The sequence below is a fragment of the Trichoplusia ni genome, chromosome 3 (assembly GCF_003590095.1).
Source record: "Trichoplusia ni isolate ovarian cell line Hi5 chromosome 3, tn1, whole genome shotgun sequence".
Taxonomy (NCBI): domain Eukaryota; kingdom Metazoa; phylum Arthropoda; class Insecta; order Lepidoptera; family Noctuidae; genus Trichoplusia; species Trichoplusia ni.
In genome coordinates, this window is record NC_039480.1 from 3,113,389 (window position 1) to 3,132,296 (window position 18,908).

General features: G+C 40.2%; 2 protein-coding genes across 3 annotated transcripts; both read left to right on the forward strand.

Annotated features, from left to right (window-relative positions):
- Positions 1-2,319: 2,319 nt before the first annotated feature.
- LOC113508899 (prostasin-like) lies at positions 2,320-8,159 on the forward strand. The gene is made up of 7 exons (XM_026892069.1): positions 2,320-2,917; positions 3,498-3,685; positions 4,180-4,283; positions 4,747-4,899; positions 5,553-5,644; positions 6,544-6,704; positions 7,383-8,159. The coding sequence occupies exons 1-7, from the start codon at positions 2,326-2,328 to the stop codon at positions 7,536-7,538; spliced, it is 1,446 nt and encodes a 481-aa protein (XP_026747870.1). The 5' UTR covers positions 2,320-2,325; the 3' UTR covers positions 7,539-8,159.
- Positions 8,160-9,492: 1,333 nt separating this feature from the next.
- Positions 9,493-17,515, forward strand: LOC113508898 (mucin-2-like). 2 transcript variants are annotated; one of them, XM_026892068.1, is made up of 6 exons: positions 9,495-9,852; positions 12,422-12,452; positions 13,197-15,626; positions 16,406-16,540; positions 17,003-17,056; positions 17,422-17,515. In XM_026892068.1, the coding sequence occupies exons 1-6, from the start codon at positions 9,823-9,825 to the stop codon at positions 17,469-17,471; spliced, it is 2,730 nt and encodes a 909-aa protein (XP_026747869.1). In that variant the 5' UTR covers positions 9,495-9,822; the 3' UTR covers positions 17,472-17,515. The 2 variants fall into 2 exon arrangements, with proteins under 2 accessions (XP_026747867.1, XP_026747869.1); XM_026892066.1 differs by lacking the exon at positions 17,422-17,515 and having other exon boundaries at positions 9,493-9,852; positions 17,003-17,415.
- The last annotated feature ends 1,393 nt before the right edge of the window (positions 17,516-18,908 follow it).

An 18,908-nucleotide genomic window follows, 5' to 3' on the forward strand; every position in this document is an offset into this window, starting at 1 on the left:
TCCCCGCGTAGGACAAGCGTTTGTGTGATCCACGAATGCTTGTCCTGAGTCTGGGTGTCTTGTGTAGTTTTTTGGGGCGTCTAGGGTGTTATTTTTCGAGCAGTGGATTTTTCAGATATTTCTTAAATTTTCTTGCAAGTTGCTCTTAAATATTATTTGTTAACTATATAGTTTAATATTTGATTGCACGGATAGGCGAGTGGTTGAGGTCATCACAAGCATTTGTGTGATCCACGAATGCTTGTCCTGAGTCTGGGTGTCTTGTGCATGTGATTGGTATGTTTGTAAACCCCCTGTGACACAAGGGTTAATTTTATTATTGCGAGGGGCGTTTTCTTTTTATTAGGTTGATTTATGTTTTGTCTCTTTCAGATAATAATGCAATCATGTACAAGAATTCAGCTCTCACCGTTCTGGTCTTCATCACCGTGATAGCGGTCGCACGGAGCCAGTATTTTGGTAAGGATATAACAGAATATTATTATATATAATGTAGGTAATATATGGCTGTAAAAAATATTGAATATTGTGGCTTAGCTTAGCTTAGAAACCCGCGCTTTGGAATGAAGTCCTTGTGTCTCGGATTTCACAAACATTCAAGTCATATGCACAAAGACACCCAGACACAGGACAAGCATCACACAAATGCTTGTCCTACGAGATCGAACTAACACGTCGCGCTTAGTAAAGACACAGATTATAGTAGTATCACGACTCTACTGTGACTCGGCTATCCGTGTAGTCAAAACTTGAAGCACACCTGTCTATAATTAATTATATTTGACAGCACGGAGAGCTAAGTCCTTGAGGACATCACGAGAAACCCAATAAACGCGACGCCGACGTATCGCGGGTTCAATCCCCGCGATTGTCATTTGTGTGATCCACGAATGCTTGTCCTGTGTCTGGGTGTCTTGTGTATGTGACTGTGGACTTCTGACGTGACTGTCACTCTTGAAACATATCTACGTATAAGTACCGGTTATTTGGATGCGTTAAGTTGACATCTTATTAAGAAGATATTGAATACTTTGCTTAAACGACATAAATTGTCATAAAATAAAACCAGAATTTCTTGTATTTTGAACGAGTTTTCAAAAACTTATCCTTCTAGAATAGGCACTTAGACTTGTCAATTTTGAATTTTATTAATGTATCAGTTTTTAATATGTGTTTGATAAAGATTTTTTTTTTAAATAAATTGTTATGAAACTGATCTGGGTACCTATTAAGTTACCGTATAACATCGGTAGTGTAGTGACTAGGCTGTTATTAACACTATAGATAACTAAAATAGGGTGTATTTTTTATATTTTACTAGCTGTTGCCCGCTACAATTCGAAAACGATCACTCGGGAGCATAAAATCAGGATAAAAACGATCCTATGTGTTAATCTTGGTTATATACTATCTGTGTACAAAGTTTCATCTAAATCAGTATAGTGTTTTTTGCGTTAAAGACGAACATCGTCTGTCGTAACGGTATCTACGCCACCAAAGCCACGAACAGAACCTAGAATAATACAAGCTTTACTTATCTCACACTAGATGGCGTTGCATAAAGTTAAAACAGAAAAAAAACCTAACATACTATTACCTTCTTTTCCAGACATCTTCCAAGGCCTACAGCAACTGCTCCAAGCGAACCAGCAGAATGATTACAATACATTCTCCACATTCCCTCGCTCTCAGCAAAGACAGGACAACAAAAAGAAGATGGATAGAAGCAACGAGAGAAGCACGAAGAAACCTCCTGTCAACCAATATGACTACATATTTGCGACCACACAGAAACCCAAGCGAAAACAAATGAAAAACTCTAGTCAATCAAATCCAAGGTCACTTATAAAAAATCAATACAGTAATATATTATTTGGAGATTATTTTCCCAATTATGAAGTGACCACCAAAAGAGCAAGAACCAAAATGACCACTACGGAAGCAAATTTCTATAGCAATGTCAATTTTAGACCTGCAACTGATTATAATAATTATCGGCCAATGGAAATCTATGACAGTAATAGAGGCACAAATTTTAATAGAAGGACAGAAGTTAATAGTGATTTTATTTATAATAGTAATCCTAGTTTAGGAAATAATAATAGTAATAGGAATTTTAATAGTAATGTAAATAATAATAATAGAGAATTTATGAATACAAATTCAAATAATAATAGAGATTTCATAAATACAAATGCAAATAATAATAGAAATATTAATTCAAATAATAGAGATTTTATGAATACAAATTCAAATAATAATAGAGATTTTATAAATACAAATGCAAATAATAATAGAAATATTAATTCAAATAATAGAGATTTTATGAATACAAATTCAAATAATAATAGAAATATGAATTCAAATAATAGAGATTTTACGAATTCAAATGCTAATAACAATAGGCATATGAACAACAACAATAGAGATTTCATAAATACTGATTACAATCCTGAACAAAATTATGATCCTGTACTACCGAATTTCGGTTTCACAAATGGTTTTAACACCGGATCTAACACGAGAAATCCGAACGTATCTTTTCAAAGACCTATAGCCGGTATCAGTCAAATTGACTATGACAGACCAACACACAAAGGCATGGATCTTAATTCCCGTGTAAACGGTAACTCCTTTGTCTATCCTACGGACAATCCTTTACTCAATCGTCCAGGAGTAAAACCTGTGTACGAAGTTGGGCAACCTATAACGAATAAACCGATCAGGAATAATAATGATGTTTTTGGAACTGGTAATATACCTGGTAATGATTATGGAGCTACGAGTAAACCTGATAATGGTTATGGAGGGACTGAGTCTGCGTTTGGGAATGATCAGCCCGAAATTGTGCTGGGAGTTGATGAAGAGGATATGACTGAGAGGCAAAAGAGGAGGTACATCGATTTGGCGGAGAAAAGTGAGTAGAATTTCATACTCGTCCGAAATAAGCCATCATGATGTAGTGGTAATGAACCGGTCGCGTTGGAGAACGTATGGAGAGGCTTATGTCCAGCAGTGGACAGCTATAGGCTGAGATGATGATGATGAGTGGACAAATTTGAACTGTGACTCTTGATCAGTCAACTCAAAAGTTTAGTTATTAAAGTTACAAGTACGATTAGTCAGGAGAAGCAAATTCATGTTCTGTTTGAGGTTTAAATTTTTCCATTGAATTATTTGTATGTAAAATTGTTTTTTCATCATCATCATCGTCATCACGCCATCGTCATCAGCCCATAGCACAGTTGTAACCTATAAGTATTTTATTTGCTCGCTGAGTGGTTGAGGTAACCACGCCAAAGCTACTGATCGTGACGTGTTAGTTGGATCCCCGCGTAGGACAAGCGTTTGTGTGATCCACGAATGCTTGTCCTGAGTCTGGGTGTCTTGTGCATGTGACTTGAATGTTTCTGATCCCACCGCGACTCAATGATGCAATTCTTTTCTGCGGGTATCGTCTAAAAGAATGATAAAAACGATTGTCTTTCTAATTCCAGTGTGTGACCGCTACAAAGCTCTCACGATTAAGAAGGTGGTGGCACTTCCTCTCCTGCCCTCACCAGACCCGGTGGAGTTGAATGTCAGCTCATGCACTCCCATCAACGTCCCACTAGTCATTGGAGGGAAGGTGGTGACCATAAAGGAGTTCCCCCACATGGCTCTCGTGGGGTGGATGAAGACTAGGGTAAGCAGTAATTAATATTACTAATATAATAAATGCGAAAGTTTGAAAGGGTGTTTGTTCCACTTTCTCGCAAAAACCACTGAACGGATTTAGATGAAACTTGGTACTTTGATAGTTTATAATCAGAATTAAGACCAGGAATAATATCGTTCCTCATATGCATGACTATTATAGGAACACACAGCATTTACAACATAGGTGTGCTTAGGTTTTTTTATATGAAAAAGCGCTTAAGTTTGGTAGGGGGGGGGCTAAAAAGATCACTTTCTAGTAAAAAGCGTACTGGTAAGTGACGTCACGTGAGATTTTAAACCCTTCCCCAAAGACGAATGATGAAGATTACGAAATAAAAGAAAAAAATACGTATTCAATATATTTGAGAAATTCGTCTGACGGACTTAACAGATACTTTTTCTGTCAAATACCCTGTTTCTACGTAACCTGGAAAAACACAGCTAAGAAAGACAACAAATGTAACGTATCCCCTTTTCCAGAACACCGGTTACTCCTGGAAGTGTGGAGGTTCCCTCATCAGCGACCGGTTTGTGCTGACAGCTGGACACTGCACCTTCCACGATCGAGACTTCGATGTGGTCAGGTGAGTCATGAAGATCATGTGTTGGATCTATATCCTATGACCTTTACTTTAATAATGAATAGATTTAAAACATCTAAGAATCTACGTTTTTAATGTCCATAAAATTTTAATCAAAATCGGTCTAGTCGTTTTTATAGTTGTAAATTGCATTGTCATCGGGTCTGAAGCTACCCTGAAAATGTCAGCCTGCTAGCTTATCGGGAAGTGCCTCAAAATTGAGTTGCAAAAATCCAACCGGAACGATAAACATACATACAAGAAGAAAGTGAGTGTATAAAAACGTCGGTAAAATATTACTTTGAAAACTGGTGATACACATCATACACCCAAATGTTTTTGAAACCTCCAGCGACACAAAACTTAAATCCCTTAATGCAGGAACGCTTTCCAAGGCACCCCACCCACCCACCCGAAATATACACCACCACATAATAACCCATTTCCAAAGTGTGGATATTTCCAGCGGCCCCCCTCAAGCCGTTCAGCTCGGCTCCTCGTACCTGGACGACCCCAGCGCTGTCGTCATCAAGATTGAGGAGGTCATCAGACATCCCAAATACAAGATGAGGAGGTCCTATCATGATGTAGCGCTTCTGAAGCTAAAACAGAAAGTCACGTGAGTATTATAAAATAAATAAATGCGGACAACATCACATACATTGTTCTGAACCCGAAGTAAGTTGCTAAAGCACTTGTGTTATGGAATTCAGATACAACGAAGGTACCACAAACACCCAGACCCGAGACAATGTAGAAATGTGAAATTTTACATTGACCCGACCGGGGATCGAACCCGGGACCGCAGAGCTAGCGACACCTTGAAACCGGTGTGTACGCCACTCGACCACGCAGTACGTCGAGATATGAAACGTGTCTTGACATAACCCGTATGTTGAGAATGTGTTGTAAGACAAGCATTTGAATTGACTGCACCGGTAGCCGAGTGGTTGAAGTCATCACGCCAAACCCACTGTTCGCGACGTGTCGTGGGTTAAATCCCAGCCTAGATCAAGAGATTTTGTGATCCACGAATGCTTGTCCTGAGTCTAGGTGTCTTGTGCATGTGACTTGAATATTTGTGAAAAATTAGTAAATGCAATTGATAAAAATCCTTTCCGACATTTTATACAACCTATTCAGATACAATTTTACATAGAGATACATTAAAGGCACAGTGAAAATAATAAAAACTACTTACAGATGTCGCAGTTAGATATTTTAAGCAAATATATTAAACTATAAGTAGCAAAATCATTTTATTTTTTACAGATTCTCCGATGTAATACGACCGGCGTGCCTGGGTGAAGCGCCACGGGAAGGCGAGAATATCATCGCGACTGGTTGGGGAAGAACGGAATTTGGTAAGGATATAAGAGTCTTTACTTAAGTACTAGAATTAAAAGTAGTAAACTATTACGCCAAAGTGCCAGTCAAAAGTAAAGTTTAAAACCTAGCACGTATCAAGATATTTTCGAATTAATGTGTGTTAGAAACAGGCTTTTATTAACTTCACTTTTTAATTTGACCTACTTCCTGGTCTTTAGTAAGGATGAAATTTTGCTCACGGTCTGAGTTCTGATGACAATTCATGACAAGCTAAGAAACGCCATTACAAATCCAATATGGCAGCCTCCCCAAGATGGCGGACTGGCTGTTTTAAATCCAACCCCGGGTATGGGGTAAAGGGGTAAAGGGTTTGCATACGAAAAAAGTGTCAAGGCAAAGCGTGTTTTGTAGTTTTTACTCTATTTAATTACTAAAATACACGCCACACATGCCATGTCATCGCATCTCCTATAAACTAAGATCTGCAATGTAACCAACGGAAACCACCGAAACACTAAGCTCGGTGACACATTATGAAACCTTGCAATTATAAATGCGGACAACATCACATACATTGTTCTGAACCCAAAATAAGTTGCTAAAGAACTTGTGTTATGGAGTTCAGAAACAACGAAGGTACCACATACACCCAGACCCGAGACAATGTAGAAATGTGAATTTTTACATTGACCCGACCGGGTATCGAACCCGGGACCTCAGAGCTAGCGGCACCTTGAAACCGGTGCGTACGCCACTCGACCACGGAGGTCGTCACAACATGTTTATGTGATGAAATGGCAGTACATGTGTGTATTTATTTATACATAAATATGTGTGTCATCGTTTAGTATAACACAAGCTTTGCTTAGTTTGAGACTAGATGGCGTTGTGTGAAAGATGTGGAATATTATATTATATCAAAAATCTCTTCTAGGTGGAGACCACTCCGAACAGCTCCGCAGCGTTTCCATTCCTGTGTGGAACATGCAGGAATGCCGCGAAATCTGGGGCACCTCACTCAAACTACCTGATGGACCAAGACCTGACAGTCATATCTGTGCAGGAGAGAAGAGAGGGGGCAAGGATACTTGCCAGGTATACCATCATCCTAGAGTTTTGGCATCTATGTTGGGGTCGGCTTCCAGTCTAAGTAAAATCAGCTAAGTACCAGTTTTTTACCAGGAGTGCTTGTCTGACCTCCTCAACCTAGTTAGTTACCGGGGTAATGCAATACGACCAACACGATAGTCCTTAGTTGGACTAGAGTTTTTAGCTTAGGATTGCCATTAACGACTGTTAAGAGAATGCAATTCTATAATTATGCAGAGCCAAGTTTCCTGAAATTTTATTTCATAGAATAGCCTTTTATTTCACGTTAAATGAATTAAAGATTCAATAAAGTCGGTTATAAAGAAACCAACGAAATGGAAAACTACTGCTTTTTGAAGTCTGTTGTTCAACAAGTTTTTTTGGGACATAATGTTAGAAAGCCTGGTGGACCATCAATAAATGATGCAACAATTTACTTTAAGTATTTATCGAGATTGCCGTCTTACTTAATCGTGATTTGACGCGGCTCGACGCGTCGTCAGTTCAACTCGCTCGCCCGCCGCGTCAGCTCAGAATTAAAGACTCCAGTTGGGTCCGAAACTAGTCGGGCGATCCTGATACATACGCCACAGCAAACCACTGTATCATTTAATAATAAATCAGTCTCACGATACTTTACCAAGAAACTTCATACAGTTTCTGTATCCTCCTCTTCATTTCCAGGGTGACTCCGGTGGTCCAATAGTGCGGGCGTCTGGGTGCGCATGGCGTGTTGTCGGCGTGACGTCAGTCGGGCGTGCCTGTGGCGCCGCCCATACACCGGCGCTATACGCTACCGTACCACGAGCGTTCATATCTGCTACTGTCTTCGGGAACTAACAAAACTGGTGCAGTTCCGGATCAATCAAGTAGCAAATGATATGGACCCTACTATTAGAAGTCCGCTACTGAAATGCAAGTCAAAACTGTCAAGAAACTTTAAGAACTGACAGCAAAACAAAGGATCCCGTTAGTCGAATTTGCTACAAGCCCCATCATCATCATCATCAGCCTTTAGTAGTCCACTGCTGGACATAGGCCTCCCCCAATGAGCGCCATGGCGCCCTGTCTCCGGCTTGCCGCATCCAGCATCCGCCTGCAGTCTTTCGCTACAGGCCCAGCGTTGGTTTAATCTGGCACTCAAGAGATGTGATACTGTTTAAAAAAGACCCTGTTATTTTGGAAAAAAAACGACTCCCGCACTACGGAATTGAATCCTTATGTCGCGATTGTTTTACCAACATTCAAGTCACATGCACAAGACACCCAGATTCAGGTCAAGCATTCGTGGATCACACAGATGCTTGTCCTACGCGGGGATCGAAACCGCGACGCGCTCAGTGAGTTTGGCGTGGTGACCTCTACTATTTAACTGATCTATCCGTTCAGTCTGAATGTTTTATATTTGTGAAATTGTGATGAAATGTGAACCCGACAATATATCTACCTATTTTATAAGAATCTGAGCGTTTTATTGTACTAAACACTCCTTAAATTATAATCTAGATGGCTCAAGTCTTTTCGAGAAGGAGGTCTTAACGACTAGAGTCAGCCACAGTCGCGCAGAGCATGCGCGAGCGCTCCCGTGACTCTGGCTAAAGCAGTAGAAGGTGCCCGGGGTGGTGTTAGTCGGTGGAAGTCCGTCATATCTGTGCCCTCGACGTGGGTTGAAGTCATTAGCGTTTCACACCGGAATAAAATGTCAGAGTTATATGAGTTTAAAGCGGTTAAGTTTGTGAGTTTGTGACGTTGTCGTAATTTCAGGATTTACTTAATCGATTTTGGAAATTTATTTACCAATAGCAAGCCATTATTTGTAAGTATCAGCAGCTTTAAATTAACTCATAAACGTAATAGAGAACCGGTGAGATAGGATATACTAGGTAAAACCTACGATTGCATACAAAACGAAAACTTTTTCTGAAACCACCATCTTTTTAGTTTGTAAAACAAAGAAATTACGACAGTTTAAGCAAAATTGTGAATTACGCTTCCAGATAATTGTTATTGTAACTGTCAAAATATGACTTAAATATGTCATATGCGTCAATGTTCGGAGGCGCGTCAACAAAGCGTTTCCTTAATACATGTCAATTTATATTTCGTCAGGCCATGAAACTGGCGGTTTGGGAAAATTAGAGAAATTATTATATATTACATATTATACCTAGCTGTTGCCCGCGACTTCGTCCACGTGGTTAGAATTTTCCCCGTTTAAGCGCAAAAGATGTGTTTTTTACGACCTCACATTAGAAACCTCAAAAATTGTAGCCTATGTGTTATTCTGATGTATAAGCTATATTGTGGTAAAGTTTCATTCAAATCCATTCAGTAGTTTTTAAGTGAAAGAGTAACAAACATCCATACATCCATACTTACAAACTTTCGGCTTTATAATAGTAGAAGGATGGAATATCGAAGTCAACGTTGCTGTGAGATTTTACATTCCTGTTAGTCTAGTGGTAAGTAGCCTTGACTGCTATACCGGAGGTCGTGGGTTCGAATCTCACCCAGGAAAAATGTTTTTGTGATGACCAGGATATGTTTTTCAGCGTTTCGGTGTATTTTATCTTTAATGGGTATTTAGAACTATATAAGTATTTTTATAAGTTATTTAGTATTCATAACACAAAACGGCTCCCGCATTAAGGAATTTAATCTTTATATCGCGGGGATTTCACAAACATTCAAGTCACATCCACAAAGACACCCAGACTCAAGACAAGCATTCGTGGATCACACAAATACTTCTCCTACGCGGGGATCGAACTCTCGTCGCTTTCAGTGGGTTTGACGTGGTGACCTCAACCACTCGGACATCCGTGCCGTCTGCTGTTTATCTAGATGACCTGGACCATCAACTATACTTCTAGAAACAAATTCTATGCCTCTAGACTTTACTTAACGGTAATAACCCCATATCACCTCCAACTTCGTGGCCACAACAACTAACAATGAAATTACAGCTCTACAAATAAAGCTTTTGTTTAAAACATCTGTATTAACTAAAGCAAAGTAGAAATTAAACAATTTGGGAGTTATTTGATCGCTTAATGTATATAAGATTGGCAAAGTAATATATTATTAAAGAATTTATTAATTTTTCATGCCGTTGTGAACCAAAATGGGGAAGTTAAAAGTTTTTTATTGTTTGGTGAGTTTTTTTAAAGTGCAGTTTTTTTGTTAATAATAGGAAAATAAATAAAATTAAATATTCAAATTATTTACAATTTTACAGAGTTAAATATTTACAAGTTAAAAAACAAAAAAATATTAAATTAAAGCATCAAAAAATTCATCGGCATCGCTGCCGGCTGGGAGTGTGCCCAAAAGGCTGGCAGCATTGCCACGTTGAATGGCAATGCTAATCCTCTGAAAATAAAATATAAAAATAAAATATAGGAAAATTATAAACAAATTATATTAATTACATCACATTAGTAAATATCCCAATTATGGAACAACACTGCCACCTATGTAGATAAGTTTTTGAGCATTGATCACCACGCCAGATCATTGCGGGCAATTTCAGAATATAATATTTAGAATCCAGATTACCTCATCATGTTTTCCTGCATCGTTTGTCAGTGGTGCCTTATATATACAACGAAATTACATAGTTTTGTAACAGTCACTCAGGTTGTACCTACTCGCTTGCGTATGGCTCGAATCTGCGATCTCGTGCAAAACAAATCTTCTCATCTATTTGCAAGATTTGATATCTAATTGCTTGGTACTTTTAAATTTTACTTGCATAATTAAATACAAATAGATAATTAGACTAAAACACAGCTAAGACTCTAATCTGCGAACCCTAGTCCAACCAGCTTTGTTTAATAATAATACTCCACAACTTTCACACAACGCCATCTAGCCTCAAACTAAGCAAAGCTTGTATTATGAGTACTAGACAACTGATAAACATACTTATATATTTCTAAATACATACATAATATAGATAAATTACACCCGGACACAGAACAAATGATCGTGCTCATCACACAAACATTTGCCCTGGATGGGAATCGAACCCACGACCTCCGATATAGCAGTCAGGGTCACTAACCACTAGACCAACAGGCCAGTCGTTGTTTAGTTTAAGCCTAAATGGCGCTGTGTGAAAATGTGGGATGTTATCTTAATATATATATATAAATCTCGTGTCACAATGTTTGTCCTCAATGGACTCCTAAACCACTTAACCGATTATAATAAAATTCGCACACCATGTGCAGTTCGATCCAACTTGAGAGATAGGATAGTTTAAATCTCAAGTTATAGTCGCAATTTCTTCTAACCACGCGGACGAAGTCGCGGGCAACAGCTAGTATTATAATATATTATAAGCTGTTTCCCGATGTCCCGACCGTTCCAACCAAATCAAAAATCAAAAGCGATCCCGCGATAACATAAAAGGGGATAAAAACCGTCCTTTATAGTGTTAATCCTGGTTACAAACTATCTGCGTACCAAGTTTCGTCTAAATCCGTTCAGTGGTTTTTGCGTGAAAGAGGAACAAACATCCATACATACAAACTTTCGCGTTTATAATATTTGTAGAAAGGAATCCAGGAATAGGTGAGAAGAATATCTTCACCACTTAGCCTAGGTTTAAACTTGTGAACCCTTTTTTTTTTTTGTTTAGGCGGGGTAATCCTCATGGACACCCACTCCCTCGGGGGAGGAAATGGGTAGTGTCAGACTCTTACTGACTCAACCTGAACCGCCGCGCTACGTCATCCGCGTTTTTGTGTCGGTGTATGGCAATGCGTTGCAATCCTTCATACACCAACTTGTGAACCCTAGCAAGTATTTACGACTAAGCATTGCCAAGCACCGACTCCAGGGCCTCGATTCTGCTATTTACAATGGCCGATGAATGAATGGCAATTGGATTAAATTTTAAATTATTCCTATTCTCTTAAGCATTTTGCCGATACAATAATTTGAAGTTTATTGTATAGAACTTGGGTCTGCCGTCCACACATCGGCCATTGTAAATAGCAGAAACCCTTGAACGTGAATTACTTGGCGGTTTAGGTTTCAAGAGACAGTATATAAAGAGGTTTCCACCCCCTAACCAAAAGTAAAGGAACCTCGGGGAAGGATGTATTTTGGCTTAGACAGACCGACTTATAGAAGAAGGAATTCTTTTGGTGTTTGAAGTATAACAATAATCCATGCTCGTTCTCTGTATGAGAGGCCTGCAGTGGGACAGTTACAGGCTGGTGTTATTAACAGTTTCGGTAATGGCGCCCCACCGTGGGGCAGCTCACAAGCGTGGTGATCAATGCTCGTTCTCTGTATGAGAGGCCTGCAGTGGGACAGTTACAGGCTGGTGTTATTAACAGTTTCGGTAATGGCGCCCCACCGTGGGGCAGCTCACAAGCGTTGTGATCAATGCTCGTTCTCTGTGTGAGAGGCCTGCAGTGGGACAGTTACAGGCTGGTGTTATTAACAGCTTGGGTAATGGCGCCCCACCGTGGGGCAGCTCACAAGCGTTGTGATCAATGCTCGTTCTCTGTGTGAGAGGCCCGCAGTGGGACAGTTACAGGCTGGTGTTATTAACAGCTTGGGTAATGGCGCCCCACCGTGGGGCAGCTCACAAGCGTTGTGATCAATGCTCGTTCTCTGTGAGAGAGGCCTGCAGTGGGACAGTTACAGGCTGGTCTCATAATTAATGAAGATTACGCATTAAAATTAAATTAATTATATTTTTTCAGATTCTTATAAACACCTGTTATGCGTTGTTTGGTAAGTAAATTACGAATAATTAATAATTTCATTGATTATTTGATTCTTTCTTCGATTTAATTTGAAATGAAGGTCACACTATAACTTTTTAAATCAATATAAAGTTGATTTAAATATGAATACTTGGATTTTAAAATTCTTTATTTCAATGGACAGAGTTTTGCCTTAGGCGAAACCAACCTACCAAAGAATGATGCTTTCAAAAACAAATGCCAACCATTTTTTTTTATTGTCTTTTTTTCTCTTCGACTAACAATTTGACGTCATTCGCTGTTGCCTTAACTACATATATTCCAAACTGCGTTAATATTTCATCACCATCATCAGCCCACATTCGTCCACTGCTGGACCCCAATTCTGCTATTTATAAGTGCCGATGAATGAAAGAAAATCGTATTCTCTTAATTATTTTTGTGACAATTTTCATAAATAGTTTCTCCATGTTTCGGAAGGCACGTTAAATTGTGGGTCCCGGCTGTTATTCCTACATCTTTGACAGTCGTTACAGTTAGTCAGAAGCTAAAAAAGTCTGACAGTCAGTCTAACCAAGGGGTATCATGTTGCCCAGGTAACTGGGTTGAGGAGGTCAGATAGGCAGTCGCTCCTTGTAAAACACTGGTACTTAGCTGAAACCGGTTGGACTAGTAGCCGACCCCAACATAGTTGGGAAAAGGCTAGGCCGATGATGATGAATATAATATGATTCAAACTCCACAATAAGTCTAATTTCAAATTCTATTTCAGGATTCGAGCAAAACACACATTCTCGTCCGTCAATGAACTTCAACCTTTTCGGCAACATGGCATCACAAAATAGGGCATCAGCCAAAGTTGCTGCAAAGCCTGCGACACCCAAACCATCTGGTATCTTCTCACCATTTATAAACGCATTAAGTCCACCAGGGAATGCACCAATACCAGTTATTTCTAGTTTCTTTAATACCCCAGCTCCAAGCACCAAAGATAATCCATTCCCTATAATCTCAAGTATTGTATCACCATTTGCTAATGCGGCTTCTTCGATCGCTTCAAGTTTTATTCCGAAAGAATCAGCTGATTCAAAATCACCGAATTTGAGTTTTTCTGTGTCAGCTGATTTTAATCCTTCTCCTAAAAAGGATAACCAAGTTGCACCTTCAAGTAACTCACCACCAGTAGCTCCGGCTGGTGGTACTCCAAATGTTGGGATAGATCCGACTGCAAGTGGTAATCCAAATCCAAGTGCTTCTGCAAATGTTGGATCAAACACACCAAGTGCAGGACTAAGTTTTCCTGCTCCTGGGTCTAATGCAGGACTTCATGCTCCGAATGCAGGACTTTCTCCTTCTGATGGAGGATTACCGTCTTTCCCTTCAATCCCCAATTTGTCACCATCTGGCGGTAGTCCTATTAACATAATACCAGTCATTGGTAATGGGTTGCCTAAGCTACCTGCTTTCGACCTACCATCGCTTGGACTAGGTAATGGCGGTAGTTCAGCGCCTGGTAGTACAACTCAGTCACCGATAACGACAAAATCTACAACAACCACAACTACACCAGCACCAACAACAACCACAACTACAACCACCACTACTCCGGCACCAACTACTACAATATCTACTACAGCGGCTACAACAACGGCGGCTACAACACCAGCATCAACTGCCCCAGCGCCTATAACTGCTGCGCCTACAACACCTGCAGCTACAACTCCAGCGGCAACAACTCCAGCGGCTACAACCCCGGCAGCCACAACTGCTGCGGCAACAACACCAGCTTCAACTACCCCAGCGGCCACAACACCAGCTGCCACAACACCAGCAGCTACCACTCCAGTCGCAACCACCCCAGCGGCTACAACCCCAGCAGCCACAACTGCTGCGGCAACAACCCCAGCGGCTACAACCGCTGCGCCTACGACACCAGCAGCTACCACTCCAGCGGCAACAACCCCAGCGGCTACAACCCCGGCAGCCACAACTGCTCCGGCATCTACCCCAGTGGCTACAACTCCAGCCGCAACTAGCCCAGCGGCTACAACTCCAGCCGCAACTACCCCAGTGGCTACAACCCTGGCAGCCACAACTGCTGCGGCAACAACCCCAGCGCCTACTACCACTGCGCCTACAACACCAGCAGCTACCACTCCAGCGGCAACAACCCCAGCGGCTACAACCCCGGCAGCCACAACTGCTGCGGCATCTACCCCAGTGGCTACAACTCCAGCCGCAACTAGCCCAGCGCCTACAACTCCAGCCGCAACTACCCCAGTGGCTACAACTCCAGCTGCAACTACCTCAGCGGCTACAACACCCGCTGCAACTACCAAAGCACCGACAACCGCTGCGTCTACAACACCTGCAGCTACAACATCAGCTGCTACAACCCCAGTAGCCACAACCCCAGCGGCTACAACTCCAGCTGCAACTACCTCAGCGGCTACAACACCCGCTGCAACTACCCAAGCACCTACAACCGCTGCGCCTACAACACCTGCAGCTACAACACCAGCTGCTACAACCCCAGCAGCTACTACCCCATCGGCTACACCTCCATCCGCAACCACCGCAACAGCTTCAACACCAGCATCTGCTGCTCCAGCGTCAGCTGGAGGTAGTTTATCTCTACCCACACCGACAGGTGACATCGGAATGACTCCACCTGGTTTACCAAAACTGCCCGAAGGACTACCAACTCCAAATGTTGGAATGCCAGATATAGCCAAGTCTTTGCCCGGATTAGGCAATTTACCAGGAATGGGTAATATAGCTCCACCTACAATCCCAGGATTAAATGGAGGTTTACCAGCGAATATAGCTTCATCACCAGAAATTGGAAAGTCTCCTAATTCAGATACAGCATCACCAGAATCAAGTGGTTTCCCAGGAATACCTGACTTGGCGCAAATGGCCAATGCTTTACCAGAAATGGCGAAAGCTATGCCAGAGGCAGCTGCCAACTTAGCATCCCAAGCTTTATCTGGATTTGCTGATATTGGTAAATCAATAGCTGATTCTTTACCTGTACCTAAGGCAGGATCCAATGAGCCGTTGAAAGCTGGTGTTAGCTTGCCAATACCGCATATGCCCGGATTGCCGGCTGTCAAATTGTCCGGGCAAGCTGATATCAGAATGCCAGAGCCGGGGACTTTCCCCGGGTCTGATCTTCTGAAGTTATTGACGAATCCTGGTGGTAAGTTATTTCAGTATTTCTATTGTTTTCTTCAACAGTTTAACATAAGTTTAGTGGAACTATCAAAAAGGATATAAGATAAACTATTCATGAACGAAAACGAAATCTGTTTTAATGAAGACTAGATGTGTCTTTTGATTTAAAGTTATAGAAGGTTTGCTATTTTTCTGTCCGTCGGTCAACAGGCTGTATCTCATGATGACAGTTAAAATTTTCTCAGACGATGAACAATCGCCGCAGAAACAAAAAAAAATGCCTTAATATTAAATAATGCTAGGGTTTACTCATTCGTATTTATCGGCATCGCCCGACTAGTTTCGGACACAACCGGAGTCTTTAATCATGAGCTGACGCGTGAGTAAACCGTTGCATCATTTAATAATTAATCAGTCTCACTATAGTAACTGTTCAAATATATTCCTTAATAATTCAACGCTTCACGCTATTTAAAAAATAAACAAACCTTTTTCTTTACTTTGACAACAAAATTTGGTAACAATTGACTGCACAGATAGCAAGGTGGTTGAGGCCATCACGCCAAACCCACTATGCGCAACGTGTCACGGGTTCCATCCCCGTAGGACAAGCATTTGTGTGATCCACGAATGCTTGTCCTGAGTCTTAGTGTCTTTATGCATGTGAACTGTATGCTTGTGAAACCCCCCGCGACACAAGGATTAAATTCCTTAACGGGAGTCTGCGGGAGTTTTTTTAAATAAGAGAAATAATAAAAGAGAATTGAGGCAGTAAGATAAATAATAATAAATTCCACATTTTAGGTGCCGCAAAACCCTCGTCAGAGTCTAATGCACCATCGGGAGCTGCACAGGTATCACCACCAGGTCAAGCATCTGGTAATATTGGAGCTTCTGGCTCTGGAGTTACCAACTCAGGAACCGGACCTGCTTCAGGGGGTAAGTAAAGTTTGCGTGCTTTTTAGGGAGTCTTTGGGGTTCTTTCTTAAGGATCCGTTGTCTGGCATCTGCCATTAGACTGGGGTTTATGAAATGGCTGTGAATTTAAAATAGTCAAAACTGAAGGAAAGCTATTGTTATTACAGTAATTGGGCACGCATTTTTTTAAATTTATTTTTTCATGATGTGCAATGTACCTGGTGGCAAACGGACAACAGACAGACAGTGACGCCATGAGCGATTTTCAATAAAAAATTGGAAATTTCAAGGCTCTGTAACTAGATTAGCATGTATCACTTCAATCTTATTTTTTTCTATACCTCAGGCATTTCGTCAAATGCTCTTATTTGCGACTGGTGACTGACGATTTTGTGGCTTCGAGCCATTTAAATTTTGGGGGGAGGGGTGAAATATTTTATTGTATTGCTTATTTCTAAAATTTTCCTAATTTATGTCTTCTAGGTTCACCTCTTGATGTCGCAGCGAATTTCATTAATGCGCCGGCCAAGATAGCAGGTAATTTTGAGGATACTTTTTTTGCTTTGAATACAAAGATAGCGCTGGGAATCGAATAATAAACAAATACAAATTGTAAATCAGTGTCAATGGGCACATTGGCCAGGAGCCAAATCCTATATGAGGTTTGAAGATTTTCATTGTACATATTTAACACAAATCTACATTTTTTAACACAACTTTTCCTCTAAGGTATTTATATATTTTTGCCGCGGGGAGTTTCGCAAACATTCAAGTCACATGCACAAGACACCCAGACGCAGGACAAGCATTAATGGATCACACAAATGCTTGTCCTACGAGGATCGTGGCAACACACCGCGAAAAGTTTAAATCTCATTGGAAATGTTTATTTTTGCTTTCAGGAAATCTATTTGGTGGTGGATTATCTGGCGGAGGAGGTTTCTTTGGATAATTTCAAATGTAATACATATTACTTAATAAAAGATCCAAAATCTCTTAATACCAAGTTTCGTCTAAATCTGTTCAGTGGTTTTTGCGTGAAAGAGGAACAAATGCCCATACATACAAACTTTCGCTTTTATTGTGTGTTGAAGTAGGATTTGGTCAGTAAGCATGTAATATCGTTACTCATAGATATTATATGTTTAACTAGCTGTTTCCCGCGACTTCGTCCACGTGGTTAAAAGATCTTGAACCGTTTTCTCAGCACACGCAACGGAAGCCCTCAAATATGAATAATGTTTTTTTACGACCTCACATTAGAAACCTCAAAAATTGTAGCCTATGTGTTATTCTGATGTATAAGCTATATTGTGGTAAAGTTTCATTCAAATCCATTCAGTAGTTTTACGTGAAAGAGTAACAAACATCCATACATCCATACTTACAAACTTTCGCCTTTATAATAGTAGTAGGATATTTACAAGACCGCAATTGTTTCGACATGTGTCATCGAAAAAAAACTTGTGATAAATATATCTACTGTACAACTTTTAAATGACTCTATCAATTATTTATCAAACCTGTCCAAGAAGACGACAGGCAGTCAGAGAGACGGACCGTCAGACGAACAGTCAGACAGACAGACGAACAGTCAGACAGACAGACGAACAGTCAGACAGACAAACAGGCAGACACTTTCAAACTTAAAACACCCTCGTTTTTGCGTCGGAGGTTAATGTCTTATAATTGGGTGAAGAGAGAAACAAAAATACAAAACATGTCATTTATTTAGGTATAGCTTTACCTAAGTAATTATAAATAAAACATTCAATCTACTAAACGCGTATATTTATTTACATAACTTACAACTAATAATTATATCTGTACATACTATATTTGTTCGCTTCTATTTAAATTATAATATTGCAAAACGTAATAGGGATAATGACAATTATTTTTTTGCAGAGTCCGTCTTGTAGTTTTTTGCATAATAATAGATACGTATTTTTTAATTTGTCACGCAAACATAAATTGACCAAATTAGTGAATGAAACTTACGCGTGACGTCACGATTGAGTATAAATTTTACTCTATCGTTACGTCACAAGCCCCCTCTCCTAAACTTTAAAGCAGTTAATCTTTGTCAATTCTAGTTTTTCTGAAAAAGGAAAAATACGTGTCTCATACTTTTCAATTATCTAACTGAGGGACAAATGAGATTTTTTTTTTTATACCCAGTCATCATCCCTATTATATTATTTTATCTTATTATATTATATTGCACACTTCTGAGCAAAGTAAATAAATATAATATATAATTTTGAAAAATAAAGTTAGTGTAAAATTGGATTTAAGATTATCAACAGTATATTATTAAATAATACAACGGTTCACGCGTATGTGTCGGGATCGCCCGACTAGTTTCGGACCCAACTGTAGTCCTTAA